Consider the following 20,497-nt stretch of genomic DNA (forward strand, 5'->3'; position numbering starts at 1 on the left):
GTTCTCATGTGACATGAGTATGAGAACTCCTTGTTGATCGCGTTCAATGGACTTAGTCTTTATTGAGAACCTACATACTTGTCTTGGTGTCATTCGTACCAATGACTCGAGCCAGTTACTCTCATGCGAAAGAAGACGTAAAATGTACTGATTCAATGAATCGTCAATGCCCAATTGGCAATCCTATGATCAGGAATGTTTAGGATATATGTATGAAGGAGAATGATCTTATGAATCTAACTTCTTTATATCACATTCTCCTAATTGCATATTCCTTGGACTTATTGTTTAAGTGTATAACGTTTAATTAGACAGCTTTAAACAATAATCTTTGCCCTAGTGTAAACTTGTTTTAGCTTAACATGTGAAATGTCCGTAAAGTATCGTTTTATGATTGACTTTAGGACATATTTACAACCACCTCTCACTTGCACTAGAGCCAATCAGCCATGTGTTCAATGATGATACCTCTTCTAAAGTCATTTAAAAAATAGCTGAGTAATAGACCTAGAGAGCAGATATCTATACGTTATCCATAGAAGCAAATACACAGCAATTATAAGGAGACAGGGTATGGGGATGCAGTGCCGCATATGGTTTTGGACCTTGTCATATTACAACCCGGCATGATGACTCTAACGCGACCGGGGTGTCGATATTGTGTGGCTTCTTCGACAGTTTGGTTAAGTTGTAATGAATTAGGTAGTTTACTTTTCTTTGGGTTCAGCTCATTGGATTGGATTGGATGCCTGATTGGATCGTTAAGGCTAATTTTTTTTCCCTTTTATCTGTTCTAGAAGTCAACTCCGCCTGTGTAAGTTTATCCTACATTGCCGGTCCCAAGCCCGGATAAAGGAGGAGGGGGAGGGCGTCAGGTAGTCGACAGCCAGCACTCCTCGGTTACGTCGAATCCTTATGAAATTGAATCCAGAACGAAATCGCGCTAAAGCTAGGGCGTCACCTGTAAGTGGCGCGCTGTGTGGCCCGAGCACAGTGATAAGTGAGCAAGGGTCGCTGTATCTCCATCGGCACCCGGATGCAGTGTTAAATGAGCAAGGGGGCCATAGAAACTTCTTTTCGAACGACTCCACTCAAAGTTGTTCGGGAGCATATGCTCCTATCAACTTTACACAAGACACACAAAAGAAGTACTTTGATCCTATTAAACGGGGGAGGGTGAAGAAGCTAGGACAGAAGGGTAGAGTTCAAGAGAGTATAATGCGTTTAGGAACGTGGAATATAGGAACCTTAACGGGAAAATCTATGAAAGTAGTGGAAGTTATGGTGAGGAAAAGGATAAATATTATATGCCTACAAGAAACTAAGTGGGTTGGTCTTAAGGAAAAAGATCTAGAAAACTCAGGGTTTAAACTTTGGTATTCGGGCACAAATAGAACGAGAAACGGTGTTGGCATCATCATGGACAAGACCTTGACACAAGATGTTGTAGATGTCAAGAGGGTAGGAGATAGAATCATGACAATCAAGATTGTAATAGGACAAGAACTCATCAATGTGATTAGTGCGTACGCACCTCAAGTAGGGTTGGATACGAGTTCGAAGGAGAAATTTTGAGAAGACCTTGGAGACTTGGTGCAAGGAATTGCTCAGACGGAGAAGTTATTTATAGGAGGAGATTTAAATGGACACGTGGGCAGGGAGACAGACAACTATGGAGGTTTTCATGGTGGCCATGGTTTTGGGGAGAGAAACGAGGATGGGGAAGCTATCTTGGATTTTGCAATGGCATATGATCTCTTATTAGCCAACACCTTCTTTAAGAAAAGAGAACAAGAGTGGGTTGTCAAAAACATAAATTGATTTTCTTCTAATGAGGAAAGGGGATCGTATAACTTGTAAGGATTGCAAAGTTATACCGGGAGAGAGCTTGACTAATCAACATCGCTTGTTGGTTATGGATGTACATATCAAAAGAGTGAGAAAAAAGAACAAGACTTGGAAGTGCCCAAGGACTAGATGATGGAATCTAAAAGGAGAAAAACAAGCCATTTTCAAAGACAAAGTAATCACCCAGTGTGTGTGGGATAGAGAGGGGGAAGCTAGCCAAAGGTGGGATTCCATGGCTAGTTGTATTCGAACAGTAGCAAAAGAGGTATTAGGAGAGTCCAAGGGCTTTGCTCCACACCAAAAGGAATCTTGGTGGTGGAATGAAGAGGTACAAACAAAGGTGAAGGCTAAGAAGGAATGTTATAAAGCCTTATACAAGGATAGGACCAATGAAAATGGTGAAAGGTATAGAAGAGCGAAGCAAGAGGTGAAGAAAGCTGTGAAAGAAGCTAAGTTAGCGGCTTATGACGATATGTATAAACGACTAGATACCAAAGAATGAGAGTTGGATATCTATAAACTAGCTAGAGCAAGGGAAAAGAAGACAAGGGACCTAAACCAAGTGAGGTGCATCAAGGATGAGGATGGAAATGTTCTTGCTACAGAGAACGCGGTCAAAGATAGATGGAGAGGTTATTTTCATAATCTTTTCAATGAAGGACATGAAAGGGGTACTTCTTTAGGGGAGTTGAGTAACTCAGAAGAGTGTAGAAACTACTCCTTTTATCGTCGAATTAGGAAGGAAGAAGTGGTTGTAGCTTTGAAGAAGATGAAGCATAGAAAAGCAGTGGGCCCAGACGATATACTGATCGAAGTGTGGAAAGTCTTGGGAGAGACAGGTATAGCATGGCTCACTGACATTTTCAATAGGATTTTGAAAACGAAGAAGATGCCAAATGAGTGGCGAAAGAGCACTTTGGTGCCTATCTACAAGAATAAGGGCAACGTACAAAATTGCATGAACTATAGGGATATTAAGCTAATGAGTCATACAATGAAGCTTTGGGAGAGAGTCATTGAGCATAGATTGAGGCAAGAGACACGGGTTTCGGACAACCAATTCGGGTTCATGCCAGGGCACTCAACCATGGAGGCAATCTATCTCTTACAAAGATTGATGGAAAGATATAGAGATGGGAAAAAGGATTTACACATGGTCTTTATAGATTTGGAAAAGCGTATGATAGGGTCCCAAGAGACATTCTTTGGAGGATTTTAAAGATGAAAGGAGTACGAGTAACATATATCCAAGCTATAAAGGATATGTATGAAGGAGCAAAGACTGCCATAAGAACTCATGAAGGACAAACCGAAAGCTTCCCCATAACTGTAGGATTACATCAAGGCTCATCATTAAGTCCTTACCTTTTTGCATTGGTAATGGATGAGTTAACAGAACATATTGAAGATGATATTCCTTGGTGTATGCTTTTCGCAGACGATATAGTGTTGATAGATGAAACTCAGGAAGGGTTGATAGATGAAACTCAGGAAGGGGTAAATGCGAAGCTTTACCTTTGGAGAGAAATGTTGGAATCTAAAGGTCTTTGCCTAAGCCGATCAAAGACAGAATATATGGAGTGCAAGTTCAGTGCAAATGGAGGCCAAAATGAGTTAGGGGTGAGGATCGAAGATCAGGAAATACCAAAGAGCGACCGTTTTCGCTACCTAGGATCTATCTTGCAAAAGAACGGAGAATTAGATGAAGATCTCAACCATAGAATACAAGCTAGATGGATGAAGTGGAAGAGTTCTTCCGGCGTGTTATGTGACCGCCGTATGCCATTGAAGCTCAAGGGAAAATTTTATAGGACGGCAATAAGGCCAGCAATGTTGAATGACACAGAATGTTGGGCGGTGAAGCATCAACACGTACATAAAATGGGTGTAGCGGAGATGAGGATGCTTCGTTGGATGTGTGGGCACACGAGAAAGGATAAGATTAGGAATGAGGATATCCGAGGTGAAGTAGGAGTAGCCAAAATTGTAGGAAAGCTGAGAGAAAATCGGTTACGGTGGTTTGGACATGTGCAAAGAAGGTCTACTGACGCTCCGGTTAGAAGATGCGACTACAGGACAGAGGTTCAGGGCCGAAGGGGTAGAGGAAGACCTAGGAAAACTTTGGAAGAGACTCTAAGAAAAGACTTAGAGTACTTGGATCTAACGGAGGACATGACACAGGACCAAGCACAATGGCGTTCTAAGATTCATATAGCCGACCCCACTCAATGACTTGGATTTTTCAAGTCTCCAACCGAGAAGTTTTCCTCACTCAGGAAATTAAAGGAATACTACCACAACCTACATGCTCCACTCACAAAGCTTCAACATACAAGCTTCAACAAAAGAAAAATTCAAAGAACTTAGTGAAGAAGGCTTTGGTGTATTTAACACAATACGTTGAAATGAAGTAAAGCTTATTTATTGATATCTCCGATAAGTTACAAATATGTACATATACATAAGTCAAAATAAATAAACAAGAGGGAGCCTTCACAAAAGTTGCTTAGGAGAAGTCTCAGCAGTCGGTAGAGTCCCAGAAAGAGAAGGCACTGGAGGGGGATCATTCGGAGCCTCAGTACTGGATAGAACCCTAGAAGGAGGAGGCATCGGAGGTTGATCATTTGGAGCTTCATTACGCGGTACAGCCCCAGAAGACGAAGGCAATAAATGCCTTTAGAACAAACCCACAAACCTCTGATGATCAAGTAAAATCTGACCATCAGATTCTTTCATCTGGTCAAGCTTCCTCTTTGTGTTTGTAGCATAGTCATGTGCGAGCCAGTGCAACTGTTTATTCTCATGCTTGAGCTTTCTAATCTCCTGTTTGAGACTCATCACTTCAGCCGCCAATGATTTAACTTGGCGGGTCCGAGCAAATAGGCGTTGGGCCATATTAGACACAGAACCTACACACTGAACACTGAGAGCCAGAGAATCCTTAACAGCCAACTCATCAAACCGTTTGGAAAGTAGTCTGTTTATCTTTAGGAGTGAGAAGGTTCCTGGCCACCACCGCAGCGGTCATATCATTCTTCATCACGGAATCCCCAACGGTAAGATGACCAGTAAGGGATAAGAAGGATGGGCGCCATATGTTGTATGGAGAAGGCGTGGCTACCTCTTCAACAAGGTTCAAGTCAAAACAACAGTCGGAGGGGCCAGACATTTTCAAATGTGTTGAAGAGAGAAGAGGTCGGACAAATCAAGATCTTAGAAGTGCAAGAAGGGAGCTTCTACTGATGGAGATTCAAGTGTGCTTTGGAACTTAATGCCAGCCTCTATAAAAATCTGCACTCAACAGAGTTTCAAAAATCGAAGAAGCGTCTGCTCAGAAATCAAAGAGGCGTTTGCTTTCTCAAAAGCTGGGCTACTCAGAGACCACGAGGGCCGATCTCAAAAATCAAAGAGGCGCTTGCTTTCTCAAAAGCTGGGCTGCTCAGAAACCACGAGGGCCGATCTCAGAAATCGAAGAGGCACCTGCTTTTTCAGCCTTGTCAACACCTGTCACATGCACACTCAGCTTTGCGAAAATTACGGGCATCTGTCGAAGATTTCTGGTGAAGTAGAAAGCACGTGGATCTTACTGTTCAATCATCCACTTTCCACACGCAACATCAGTTCATGGGTACCACAGATAACTTTGCCAAAGATCTCTAACAAAGTTTAGACACGTGAAGCTTGCAGCTTCCACTACATCGCTATGACCAAGAAGGGTAAAAGAATAGCAAAGAAACAGCACTAACAAAGTTTATACACATAAATTTTGAAGGTTTAGCTACCATATTATTACCCATAAGTGTAAAGGAACAGCACCACTGCGGGATAATTGGAAAGTCTTTGTGTGTCAACCTTTGTGCCCCGTGGCAAGATAGATTAGCAAACATGCCCAACCTTTACTCACATTCAAGAAAACACTCCCAACAAGATTGCTTGCTCCAAAATCGAAGAGGCACCGTCCTTTGAATCTCGAGAGCCAGACTCCCAACATGATTACTTTCTCAAAAATCGAAGAGACACCGCTCTCCGAATTTCGAGAGCCAGACTCCCAGCAGGATTGCTTTCTCAAAAATCGAAGAGGCACCGTTCTCCGAATCTCGACAGCCAGATCCCCGACAGGATTGCTTGTTCAAAAATCGAAGAGGTATCGCTTTCTCAACTTCGAGAGCTAGATCTCCTTGGATAAAGCTTGTTTGTAATCTTCACATGCAACATCAGCTTTCCAGATACCACAGACTACTTTTTCAAAGTGCTCTGACAGAGTTAAAACACGTGAAGTTGACAGCTCCTACTACTGTGCTATGACCAAGCAGGGTAAAAGAATAGCATTACTACTTGTTAGGGAGACTCCTATATATGTCGACCTCCATCCTCAACGGACAGGCAGACTTGCAAAAATGCTCAACCCTTCCTCATATCTGAGAGGGCACTCCCAATGAAGCCTCTCGAAATACTCAGCTTTCTTTCCCCCCGATAATACCTTTGCAAACAAGCTACACCAGAGCAAGAATATCTCATATCATCAGGGTTAAAAGCAAGAGTATCCCATATCATGTTTTTTCCTTGTCTTTTCCTTTGGCCTTGTTCTTACCTGCAAGACAAGGAGAAAGAGAGCAATCAGTCAGCACTTGGAATCAAGCTTCCAGTCAGGAACTGACTGCCTGTAACCCTTTACCTGATTACTTACCTGGCATTGCTCTCGAGTACTCAGACTTCAACACCTTATGCTTCCAGAGAAGATACCACATCTGCCTGAGGAACAGATGGGGGCAAGTGAGAAGGATACAATGAAGTATGTGGAGACAAGCGTAACAGAACACATGTCGATACATCCACTACTTTGTCAACAGCAAAAGTATCCCATATCAGCAGGATCGAACGTACTCTAGATTTGATGGACTTGTTTTGACCCTTAAATTCTTCAGTTGGCCTTATACTCTGGAGAAAACCAGAAACCCCTCCAGCCCAATTCAAGAATAAGCCTGTGGAAAGTTACTTCTTCAAAAGCAAAAGTATCTCATATCATCTCTTCTCATTTTTCTTCTCTTTATCCTTCATGCTGCCTGCAAGATAGGGAGAATGAGAACAATCAGCCATAACTCGAAATCAAACTTCTAATCTGGGACTAATTGCTTGGAGCTCTAATTGCTTACTGATGCGAAATATATAAGCACACAAATTAAACCCTCTTTTTATCAAATGTAAAGTATGTAAGTAGGGATCATTCTAGGCTGGGGATTAGGAGGGATTGCTAAACACTTGAAAACTGACTTAGAAACGTAAAAACAAAGTTTAAAACACTAAACTAGACTCAAAGAATGTAAAACTAAATTTTGAAACACTGAACAAACGAAAAGACTCAAAACAGCAAACAAACACTCAAAACTGCCTTAAAAACACTTTCTGGGCAGTTTTGAACACAAACACAAATTTGGACGAAATTGGGTTACAATTTGAATCAAAACACTTAAAACACAAACTAAATGGATTTCTAACTAATCTAACACTTTAAAATAAAGGGGGATTTGATTTTGACGAAATTGAAAACAAGACAAAACTTTGTAATTAAAACAAATTGTAGAACGAATTTGAATGAAGCTTATGGATGGAAGGCTAGCTAGGAGGTTCTTCTCTACACATAGCACACTTGCATACAAAACGATCTCCAATTGCTTTTCGATAAACTATGAATACTCAACGCCCCAGATTAACCGTGAATTGCACTAATTAACCCTCAGTTTTTTTACAAGTTATTGAGTTGGATGATTGCATACGACAACCCAAAACATTCCCTACAAGTTCCCTACATGAATTGCACAATAGAGATACAAGCAAGAATCATTAAGTTCTATGAAAAACATAAGCATTGACGAGGCACTCGTTACTATGAATTGCATGAAATTTATGCCAAGAATTTACTTAACGCGATTGTGACTTGCAACCTTTACTACTTGCGAATATAAGTTCATAACGATTAGGTGAAACTCCCTTATATTCTAGCATCAAATTCATGCATGAAAATTAAGCGTGCACTCTCAACCAACATACACAAATCAGTTTTTGTACGAACGGATAAGTAAATTGAATTCACAGCTTATGAAACGCAATTAGAAGTAATCAAATCATATTGCAAGCATAAACATGGTTTCGAATTCCCCCCTAGCCAAAGGGGGGTTTAGTTCCTCATACTTACAAAACAAAGAGTATAGAATTTAAACATTGAAATCAAAAGAAAGAAAACACCTAAACGCTCCAACGATCCTAACTTGAATGGCATGCACGTCCAAGGCTTCTCCTCCTTCCTCTTTGCTGCGGCACAAGGTTTTGGGGACAGGTTTGGATGGTATTTGTATGGAGGAATGGATGGGAGATGGTATGGTGGTGTTTAGGATGGATGGGGGGTGTGGCAAAAGAGAGAAAGATGGCTGAAAATGTGTTTGTGACGTAGTGTATGAATGTGTAGATGGGTTTCGCTAAAAGAATGGATGGAGAATGGGTGGTGTGGCTGATTGTATTTTTTTGATGTCCCCTTATGTTCTTCCCTTCACTCCCTATTTATAGAAGCTCCAAAGTAAAGAATCACTCAAGTGGCTTCAATAAACAATACAAACAAAGACCAAAATGATGCAAAAACAGCTAGTTTACATGCTCTTTTATCATTGTGTCTTGCCTTTAACAAAAGGCAATCATTCCTCTCTTGCTAATTCAACTCCTTTGTAGCTGTCCATGTGCCTTCATTCTTCAATTTCTGATGCATTTGCCTTGTATTCCATCCCTTTTCCACATGTACTAGCTGTTAGACAACTTTCACACACATGTTTTGCATCATTTCATCTTGCAAACATCAACTTTCGGCCACTTTACACCTCTACACACATGCTATGCATCATTTCAGCTTGCAATTATGTTTGTAGTTGCTGAAAATGTGAATACAACTTGTAAAGCAATCCAACAAATGGCATCTTTCACTTCTTTTCCTTTCAAATTGTTCCTTAAGTGTATGTATTTGCACACTTCCACACTTTAACTTCATTATTCAGATTTTTGCATGTGTTGAAACCCTTTTTAAAACACCAAAAACGTCCATCCCACTTGCTCCATATGCATGCAATCCATTTTGGCCCAAAATTGCTCCAAATTGCACAAAAATGCACTTTCTTTCCAACTTTGTTATTAGAACCTACAAACACACGAAAATAGCTTAAAATACTCTTATAAGCAATAACTAAGTAAGTAAATGCAAGAAAACATGTTAACTAAGTCGCATAAATACGCTCCTATCACTTACCTTGTTTGTCACCTCTTTCAGCAGATCCCCTAGCTCGACGACTTGGAGGACTCCTACTACATGGTTTGTATCGCGCTTGACCAAGCCTGAAACTACAAGTAAGCTTAAAGTGAAATTGATACATTACTTTGTGCATCTCCACCAGTTAAAGATACCACCCTTGGATGGAGCAAGAGTACTTCCAGAGAAGATGTCACATCTACCTATGAGACAGATAAGGCAAGTGAAGACGATACTACACTTCGGTACTTAGAAGTTTCGTGATTACGAGATCATTCTCTCACAATATTTCCTAATGTCATTTGTACTAAATCATTCACTTGTACTCATTAAAGGAGAGCTTGAACCTATGTACTTGTGTAAACCCTTCACATTTAATGAGAACTCCTCTATTCCGTGGACGTAGCCAATCTGGGTGAAGCACGTACATCTTGTCTTTGCTTCCCTGTATCTATCTATTTACATACTTATCCATACTAATGACCGGAGCAATCTAGCGAAGATCACAAACTTAATTTTTTCTGTTGTACCAAAGTCCTCACTGATTTTGTGCATCAACAATCCTTAAGTCCTTACCTTTTTGCGTTGATAATGGATGAGTTAACAGGACATATTCAAAATGATATTCCTTGGTGTATGCTTTTCGCAAACGATATAGTGTTGATAGATGAAACTTCGGAATGGGTAAATGCGATGCTTAACCTCTGGAGAGAAGTGTTGGAATCTAAAAGTCTTCGCCTAAGCCGATCAAAGCTAGAATATATGGAGTGCAAGTTCAGTGCAAATGGAGGCCAAAATGAGTTAGGGGTGAGGATTGGAGATCAAGAAATACCAAAAAGCGATTGTTTTCGCTACCTAAGATCTATCTTGCAAAAAAACGGAGAATTAGATGGAGATCTCAACCATAGAATACAAGCTGGATGGATGAAGTGGAAGAGTGCATCCGGCGTGTTGTCTGACCGTCGTAGGCCATTGAAGCTCAAGGGAAAATTTTATAGGACGGCAATAAGGCCGGCGATGCTGTATGGCACAGAATGTTGGGCGGTGAAGCATCAACACGTACACAAAATGGGTGTAGCGGAGATGAGGATGCTTCGTTGAATGTGTGGGCACACAAGAAAGGATAAGATTAGGAATGAGGATATCCGAGGTAAAGTAGGAGTAGCCGAAATTGAAGGAAAGATGAGAAAAAATCGGTTACGGTGGTTTGGACATGTGCAAAGAAGGTCTATTGACGCTCCGGTTCGAAGATGTGACTACGGGACAGAGGTTTAAAGCCGAAGGGGTAGAGGAATACCTAGGAAAACTTTGGAAGAGACCCTAAGAAAAGACTCAGAGTACTTGGATCTAACGGAGGACATGACACAAAACCGAGTACAATGACGTTCTAGGATTCATATAGCCGACCTCACTTAGTGGGAAAAGGCTTTGTTGTTGTTGTTGTATCTGTTCTAGAAGTTGCATTTGTAGCTTGGATTCAATTTAGCATGTAAATTATAATACAGATTCACAGAACCAAGAAGCAGCCGTCGGCAGGAACCCAAATTAGCTCCTTCAAGAATGTGCAGAGCTACCGGTATCAATAGGTAGGGTTTTTATATTGAATGTTGAAAAGGGTCAAAAGAAAAGAATATGGATACAATCAGCATGCATCTACGAATACAGATTGGACTGGTAACTGTCCGAATGTCACTCCCAGCCCTTCCTGTGGATTCTACATTCATATCTGTAGATCATCCAACGAGAGCTCGTGTGCAGTCATCATCTTTAGTTTCTGCAACATTTTCAGAAAAAAACAGTTTGTTAGGGGAGAAAGAGAGCTCGTCTCAGAATCAAGAGTTAACAGACCAAAACTAAAATGTATTACCGCAATAAACGGAGCAGGATCCTCGAGACATGAGGAGCCTAGAACAACTTCCCTCTTCAGTCTAGCTGTGAGCTTGTGGCAAACCCTAAGCTGAAAATGAAACACAGCTTATAAACTCACTAAGCTAGAAAAGGCAATCGCAACTTCATTTAGGGACAAGTGGAACATTTTCATACCTCCGATCTAGTAGCCCCACCTACTATAACTACAAATATGCGCTGGCCCATCTTTTTGAAATCACTCGATGCATGCCGTAATACTGAATCGCTGTAGGTGCAGAAGGAGAGAATAGTTAAAATAAATCATTCAAGGGGCTCTCAGGGTTGCTACTTATGAAAGATTTCCATAATGCAACAGTCCAAAAGTAGCTCTAGTTACAAGGGGCGCTATAATTATGAGGGACTCTTGACCATGAAGGGAATTGGGCTTAACAGAAAACTAAAGGAATACAAGAAAAGTGATGATTGGTCCATATTCAAAATAATCAAGTAAAGTGACATGATACCTCGAATACCCATCATCAGAATTTCGAGGCCGGGCCCATGTTGGCGTCCGTCTTGATCTCATTGAATGAGCAGCTGGAGGATGATTTATTGCCGCTACATGTGAAGTCCCAGGAAAAGTTGGACTTGGGTCATTCAAACATGGATATTCTTCCTTTGACAGTTCACCTTTACTAAGGTTTTCTACAAGTTCCTGAACGAAGAGATGATTCAGATATAGTAATTGATAACTCGTACAATCACTGAAACTGAGTTTCATGATATATTCATGACATCTAGTAAAGATTATGAGACGAAGCCCTTAATTGCTTCTTTTTCTAAAGCAGTCACTAAGTAGCATGCTATGCATATTCAATGGCATGAGAATTTGCATACGACATATCTCCATGCAAGTTTCACCAGAAAATGTCACGTGAATGCCCCACTAAAATACCAAGAAAACATTATAAATGGTCATGCTTTGTCAACTCATCAGTTTGGTCCTTAATGTTTCAAACTCAAGTCCCTTGCCTATTGCTCTACTCATCAATATTGTCCCTGATAAAGTCGATTACAAAATTTGTTAGTGTGTTGATATGCATTTGTGTGGGACCTACAAAGCCAATTACTGTGATGCCACATGGATTAAACTTCAGTTCTTGAAGAAAAAGTTCATAATTGTAACCTTTCCTTGTTCTTAGCTCACAGCTTCTTCTATGAGAACTGAAGTGGTGAGGTCAACCAAACCCACGGAAAGCCTACTGAAGGAAAAGCAACCATATCTCCTTGGCAAACAAGACGGAACCGAAGCTATGTGCATAGTCAAATCGCTTAAAACTTTGACAGAAAAAAAAAAAGAAGATAAAACTAATAAAAACAATAAGATTGTGGTTGGGGGTCGAGGAAATTTGGGGCTTGTTTTGTGGGGTTGGATGGCGTGGTAGTGAGGGAGAGAGAGTGAGAACGAGAGAACAGTGAGCTTTGAGTTTGGTGGTGGTTGAGCTACAGGGATGGGAGTGGGAAGATGAAATAATAAATTCATCTTCAACCTGCTTCCATACCTAGTTCAAACGCAATTCCGATTTCCTCTCTCCCCCATAGTACTCATTCACAAACACAATTTTCATTCTCGGAAACAATCCAACCTAATTGGATGCATTCTAATACTTTATCCATTCAACTGTTTTCGGCAAAATGGATATATGAATAATCAGTTAAACATATATCTTTTAGATTCCAGGAGATATATAATGAATAAACAATTCAAAAATTATTTATTCATTCAATTGTTTCTCGGTACTTCCCATCCCATGAGATCAATAGAAAATGTTTTTCATTGTAAATCAATTTGTGCACAACAAATCGTAAGATAATTCTAATTTCACAGGATGAAGGTGTTTGTCATGATTCACTTGAGAAAGAAGGGAGGTTAAGAAATGAATTTTTTTTATTAGTTTTACAATTATAAACTATTAGTCTAAGAATTAAAATTTTATTAATTCATGTGGCATTATAAGATTGGCTTTGTGGATCCTATGCTGAAGCACGTCAGTACACTAACAAATTTTGTAATGGAGTTGGATGTCAAGGACAACAATGAGTTTGAAATATTAATGAACAAACTGATGAGTTGACAAAACATAAAGGACCATTTGGTGATAAAAAAACCCAAACAATACCTACCCAACCCTACTGCAATTTAAATATATATCATTACTACTAGAACTAATATTTTTTGTAATAGAAATAAAAAAGCTTAAAGAATATGGTCATCGATTTAACTGAGAGGCAACTCAATTACATTTTGTTTTGGTTGTCCCAAAAACAAGAACCGAGATAGTCGAGAGGCAAATTGGAAGAGTTACCATGGACCAACAAACTCTATATAGCTGTTCTAATCACATGACATTTACCCAGACCATTCACCCATATAGACTAAGTAGGCTACAAAATAATCAAAAAGGGGTACCTCTATTATGGGATAAAAGCGAGCAAGCTGCCATGTTTCTCCTTCACTTGGACGTTCTTTCCTAGCTCCACGTTTCTTCTGAAAATTGAATAGCCCCTTGTTAGATATTGATTGAATAATTGAAAGAACTCTCAACGACTCTGTATACATTCACCTTATGAATGTCAAACTTCAGAGAAAAAGCCCCTGTGCATTTTTTGGTATCTGGTGCTCCCCCAAGCAGTTTCATATTATTCACGGCATTCATATCATCCGGTGGTAATTTTGCTAACTGAAAACAAGAAAAGTACCACAGTAAACACTTGAATGAGATTAGATATACTGATTGACCTCAGGTGGTACCAACCTTCATCAAATTGAGACCCTTCTCGCCCTGAAATTTCTCAGGATAAATGGCTGCAAGAATCATCAACAAGCGCAACTTATTTTCACCAGTTATATCCTGCATAAAAATGGCATATAAAGTTTACAGAACACAATGACAATGAATCTTGCATACTCATATACTTCTAAAGTTTCTTACATCTTTTGTCGTCAAAAATTTGATCACATCTTTCATGCCCGCATCTCCAAAAACAAGATCCTGCTCCAACTGCCCAAGTTCTCGAAGCCCAATCTCCCGGATAATTCTGTTAACTTTTCCTGCAATCTGGAGAAATAAAATAATATTTGCCTAAATCCATGATTTCCATGTTCGAAGTCAACAACTCAAAATTTCTTTCAGTCATTCAATATGCTATCACTTCTGTTGTGATTCTTACTCCATCCATTGACTTTTTAGTTTGTAATTTGTATTTGCTGAGTTACTTCTTGGTTTGCTTAAAAATGAAGCCTCATCCAAAGACAAATTTATCTTTTACAATTGGACAGTGGAAACATTGAGGTGGAAAAAGAGCAAAAAATGGAATGCATATGTGAGATTTGGACAACACTTATTCAAGAGGCAAAAGGGTGGCCACATGAATATGTCTAGATGTATAAAAGTCGTTCATTTAACAGGTTTGTTCTGTTTAAGAATCTTCTTAACTAATTGAATTATAAATAAACTACAGCAATGGTCACATTATTTATAATTGTCATCAGAAATACTGAACAGAATCCTTTAACCAAAATTTTGAATTTTGATGGTGGAATTTTGCTAATCAAACAGATACTTCAAATGAACTAACCTCTACGTGAAGGGAGAGCTTGTCGATTTGTTCACTATATTGTGGCAATGCTTGAACCATCTTTTGCAAATCCCTCGTAGATAGTTCGCGAGCATCTCTATATAACACGTGAGCATTTACGTGAGAAACAGAACACAACACGAACTGGCATACCAATAGACTTGCCTAAGCTTTGAAAGTTTAAACAGAAAAATGATGTTGATTAAGTTGAAAGAGAAAATCTCATATCCTTTTTCTTGGATGCAGACAGTAATATTATGAATTATTTTAGAGGATGTAAGAATCCAAGATTTTTGTGCAAGGCCCGAAGAACAATTTTATACCCTTCATACAATAACCCCACCGCATGCAGCTCATTCGATCTAACAATAGTAACTATAAATCCCTCATGTATAAGCTTCACTATATATATAGTTTACACATATAATGAGTTTTCTACTTAAAAAATCAAAGTGCTCAGCACCAGAATTTAGCTGTATTAACCATGAATCCATTGCAAAAAAGTCTGGTTGGCAGACCCTACGAGGAGAAATTCCTTGCACCAATGAAATACACATGATATGATGTGAGGCACACATACCTTCATCACGTAACAATGATTTGCACAAATCAAGGATTAGCACTATGCCAATATGTAATGTCTCTATAAAATCCAGCCAAGCAGTCCCATGTATGGGCATGGAATTTCTTGAGCTGGTCCTTGTTTTATGAGAACTTAGTACTTGACTATTCAAGAAAAACCAAACTATTTTTAACCAGAAACACTCCTAACCAGTTAAGAAATCCATTATGGACAAAAGAACAGGCAAATTTTGCGAGCCACTACACAATTAGGCTCTGTTTGTTTGACCAGAATGATAGAATGATTCAACCAGAAGAGAAGTTCAGTTAGCCCGACTCCAGTATTTCTATCAGCCCACTGAACAGGGTGCGTAAATTCCTTATGTCTCATTTCAAACTCGTCAAAGATTGTGTATTAATGGAATAGCAAAACAAATTCCACTCATGATCTAAATTCGGGAAAACAACAGGGTTTTACAGCTATTCCTTACTCAAAGAAAGTTAGAAACAAGTACATAATTAGAATTCATTTAAGAAAACAAAAGAAAAGTCAAGAAATAAATACACGCGAACCTTGAACCTTGGATCTGTGCAGCCTTATTCCTTGATACGAAGTTGGTCATTTTCTCATGCAGTCGTTCACTAGCCTGACAAAGGTCAAATGATGGGAAAAAAAATTATTTAATTTATGCCTGTGTAACCCCGAAAAATACAATTAGGCACAGGACATACATCTGCTATATGTGCGTGGCGAAGCTCTAGCCAGACAGGATCATGATCCTCTAAAAGAACCTCTTTTTTCTCAGGTGGACCACCAGTTTTGCTTGGAACCTATAAACAATCCCTTTATAAAGCATCCAAAAGAGACAAAAACACAAACTTTGAAAGCACATCTATGTAAATGGACATTTCAACTTACCTCATGCACGTACTTATTTCCATCCATATTTAGCAGGTCATGACACATGGCATCATATGTCCATTCGTGTATGAGAGGTGCAATCTGAAAATTCAAGTTAGTATTCATTATAATAATAAAGCAAATACCACTATGCATGATATGCTTTTATAACCAACACATGCACCTAAAAACCTGATCGACAGATCTGTCAAGGATAAGCAACTCGCATGTTTCTGTCTCAGGGAAGTTCTTAATAGTATTTTTATATTTCATGAGACAATCCCAGATCCCAGCTGCGAGCTTTGTAGGAATTAAATCACGAAAAGTGGTCATTGTGGTGGCATCAAGTGACTTTGCAGCTCGATAACGCACACAAGGAAATTCCTAGGAAATAAAAAACAAATAGGTGTTTCAGAAAACCTGTACCAAATATTCAATCAAAATTTAACATCATTATAACATGTACCCTTAACGAAGCAAAAACTGTAGCAACACGAGCAGCCATCACATTCAAACATGCAACACCTTTGCGTGAATCCTCCTCATCCCCATAAAGCTCCTCTAAAGCCCTCTCATTGTTGGTAACAAAAGCCTGTGCAAAGAAATTACAAAACAGAAAAGCCATGAACTTTTTTATTTTTTTCTAACAAATTGCTGTAAATGCTTACGAACATTGAATCTTAATATCACTTGAACCCCAAATTTAAATATAAATTAAACAAATATTCTTTTGAAAAGGATATAATATAAAATGATGATCACAAATAAACCAAAACTTTGACTGCAGTAGCTTCACATACCTGACTGTCTATTGCAAAATATTCCAAATTCATCTGCAAATTTGCCCAAATCAGCATCTTCTTACTTTTGACCAACAACAAAGAAGACAACTGACTGATATATAAAATTCTGCTAACTTATCAATCTAGGATATGTTTGAAAAATAACTATAACCTCGATCAATTTAGCTATGCGAGTTAACACAGTTCCATCCTTCTTGATGTGACTAACTAATTCTCTTGAAATAGGTGAACTAAAGAAAACAAATGCCCTATAAAAACAAGAAAAGAAGAACCATTAGAACCTTCAAGCCTCAACATGATAAAAACCACACAAACAACTAGAACAAGGCAACTGATATTGCTGCACATACTTCCTGTACAATGGTGATCTTCCCGACATGTCTGACAAGAACATTATAACACTGCAAATTAACACCAGAGAGAGAAAGTTAGAGAGGCTGCCATCTATATGGCTGACGTTAAAAAACCAACAGCGAATAGGTAATTATTCAAACAATCACTTTGGCACTATATTAAGCAGAAAAAAATAAAGAAATTTATTTCAAATTTTACTTGCAAGAAATGCTCAATCAAAGAGGTGCGAAAGAAACAAGGAAACTTTTAGGTAAATATTTCCCTCTACGGACAGGGAAACAGATGGAGTAAGAACAGAGAATAACTGAACAACCCTAAAGTTAAAAATATAGTTAACAATTCAATCGAACTTTAGGTCTCAAACTTGTGATTTGTCAAGTTTTGTTTGGGCCTCACTATTCCTGAAACCTTAAATTGTACAATGTGTTACAATAATTGTTCTACATTCTAACATCCCTTCACGCGTGGGCTTCTCTCCAGCCTTCAAAGAGCCCAAACATACATAAATTGGTAGAGTTGTAGGATCTCACTCTAATATCATGGTACATTGGTTAACTATCAATGTTCCCAAAAGTTAAGTAGTTTGGATGATCTCTGGAAATAGTTTTATATTCTAACAAGATTCATCAAGAAACTATACTGCTGAAATGCTACAAAAATAAAAACATTCAACAGATAGGTTCTCCCCCACTCTCTCCAACAAAAATTAAAAAGTATTACTTCTCTTTGGTAGGCTGCATAAAGTATATAGCATCCATGGAGGGCAATGGCTGCCTTCGCCTGAATATGTCTTCAACCACTGCAAGAAAATACGAATTGTAGTAACAAGTCAAAAACAACCCACCAACTTAAGTTTTAACAGAAGCCCATCAACCAATATAACATGTTAAATGATTGGCCTCAGAAAATAAGTGGGAGACAAAAAACAGGGCAACCACTTGTCAGCTTAAAATGGCAACAATGTAATATTCACAATTCTATAGCCACACATCACACACCGAGAACAAAATTGCCTCAATTCACTGTCCTCGACACTACACAACAGATATAACTTAGTAACTCGTCAAATAAAAAATAATCAAATACCATGCAGTGACCAGTCAGCAGCTTCAGATTAGGGCTTCTACAATAGCAATGACAATTTTACAGTGTGGAATATTGTATCACACATTTAGTAAATGCTACCAGAATGGGAGGTGCAATGGCTTTTGATATATAGCTAAAGAAATGCAGCACCTTGTTATATAGTTAGGTAAATGTGACTGACAAATAACTACAAAGTATTATCGAATACCATGACGATGCAGCATCCTCTTCATGCAGCTAGTAAAAATAGATTGGCCAGAAAGCAGATACCAAGGCAATGCACTAAAATACAAAAATATAAAGTAAAACATTTCAGGGAGAGTCCTTTTGATTCTTACATGAAACACCTTCATCTGTAATGTCAGCCATTTTGCATGCGTAAGACATTATCTTAACAGTAAGTTTGTCCATGATAAGTACCTACAGTGATAGCGATCACATAACAATTGCAACTAAACAAAGAAGAATATGATCACATTGAAAATTACCATCAGTTTATAAGAGAGATAATGGGTTCACCAGATAAAAGAGAGAAAATAGTACTTTACCCTAGAGATACACCTGTTATATCTCCCAACTATTAGAGAGTACATTCAGGGCTTGATCAAATAATTCACTTACAAGCTCTATTCCAGAGTACATGATAAAAATAAAGTAGATTTTATCAATTATAGACAAGAAAAATCCCAACAAGTAGTATACACAATATAAGCACACAGAACACATGTATTTCCTGTTGAGGTTCAGAAACTTTCCCAGCTCATTATTATGTCTACGAGTGCTACAAAACAAATACTTTCATAAAAGATGTACTCCCCATTCATAAATCCTATAATCTCTGGAACATATGTAAGCACTTTTTATTAATCAAACATAAACTTATAGTCACAAAAATTACGTAAATCAAATTTGTACCACAATTGACATCATAATACGAGTTGCATTTACCTTCCATGTTGCTTTTGAATCCCCTGTTTTGCAAGACCGAAGCATTTCAATTAACAATCCTAAACACAACATTTCGGAAATCAGTCACAAAATGGCCACGCAACAACAAACCACCATCACTTATAAACAACAGTAACAGAGTGATCTTGGTCCATATCTAGAACAAGCTGGTCGACCTCGCCTGAAAATAAACATTAACTGCTATACCACCACCGATACAAAACCAGTCTAGCTGCTGCACATTGCACCGCAGCGGATCAGTGCTCCTCTTACATTGAACACCCAATACAGATTTTACCTGCCCTACCGAAATCCCAATAGGCTAGCTACCTCATTTTCACCGTACATTTCATCCATCCGAATCTTCGCGATTTACTAATTGCGATTACTAATTGTTGTCACAGATTATTACAAACTCCAAAAAATCATTGAACTTGTAGTTTCTACCGCTATTTTACTAAATCACAGAAATAGTTCAGTAACCAATAAGTTTCTGAACCAATTACAATACAAATTCATCAGCTTAGAGCTTGATTCAGATGCTAGTATTAATTAAATCGATAATCAAAGAAACTGAAGTGGAATTTAAACGAAAGCGAGTAAGGAGAGAGGGAGGGAACTCACGGTCGCGGCTGATTTGCTTGAAATTCTTGTAGTCGCCGCCGTATGACGACGAGGAGTCGGAGTCAGAGAACGACATGGTCCAAGCTTTTTCTCCTTCCCTTCCCTTCCTTTCCAGGCCGATCGATTCGCCGGAAGAAAGAGTCGGAGACGGGGAGGGGAGAGAGAGAGAGAGATAGAGAGAGAGAGAGAGAGAGAGATCGCGCAGTGGCGGAGGTCGGAGGAGAGAGGGGAAATGAAGTTTCCTTTCCTTTTTTCCTTTGTTTCCTTAAGTGGAAGTTAATTGGGGAAAGGGAATGGGAATTTGATTCCGGAGGTTTGGGGGTGGTGATGACGTGTTGACTTTGAACTGGCAAATGCAATTCGAGTTTATGGCTGAATGGAGGAGAGAGACAGAGACGAACAGAAACAGGAGAGGAATTGAGAAAAGAAAATACTTGTTGACTTTGATATCTTCTTTGTTGCTGGTTTTCTAGAGTCTTCAACAGCTCATTTAGGAGTGATTTTAAAATGATTAAAATTGTTTTATGAGAAAGTGTTGAAGTGTTTCTTATATAATGTATATTTATGTATTTTTTGCAGGAAGCATTTTAAATGTTT

General features: G+C 38.8%; 1 protein-coding gene across 1 annotated transcript; it reads right to left on the reverse strand.

Moving 5' to 3' along the window:
• Positions 1-10,707: 10,707 nt before the first annotated feature.
• On the reverse strand, positions 10,708-20,410 carry LOC103437324 (SNARE-interacting protein KEULE-like). The gene is made up of 21 exons (XM_008375800.4): positions 19,901-20,410; positions 19,277-19,335; positions 18,667-18,748; positions 17,963-18,041; positions 17,239-17,289; positions 17,040-17,136; positions 16,886-16,918; positions 16,552-16,677; positions 16,278-16,469; positions 16,104-16,187; positions 15,917-16,015; positions 15,758-15,831; positions 14,624-14,720; positions 13,978-14,103; positions 13,801-13,896; positions 13,609-13,725; positions 13,455-13,532; positions 11,509-11,699; positions 11,180-11,270; positions 11,004-11,093; positions 10,708-10,910 (listed from the first exon to the last, which is right to left on the reverse strand). Exons 1-21 carry the CDS (start codon positions 19,974-19,976, stop codon positions 10,857-10,859), a joined length of 1,992 nt encoding a protein of 663 aa, XP_008374022.3. The 5' UTR covers positions 19,977-20,410; the 3' UTR covers positions 10,708-10,856.
• Positions 20,411-20,497: the final 87 nt, after the last annotated feature.

This window comes from Malus domestica, chromosome 06 (genome assembly GCF_042453785.1).
Source record: "Malus domestica chromosome 06, GDT2T_hap1".
In the NCBI taxonomy this organism is placed as follows: Eukaryota; Viridiplantae; Streptophyta; class Magnoliopsida; order Rosales; family Rosaceae; genus Malus; species Malus domestica.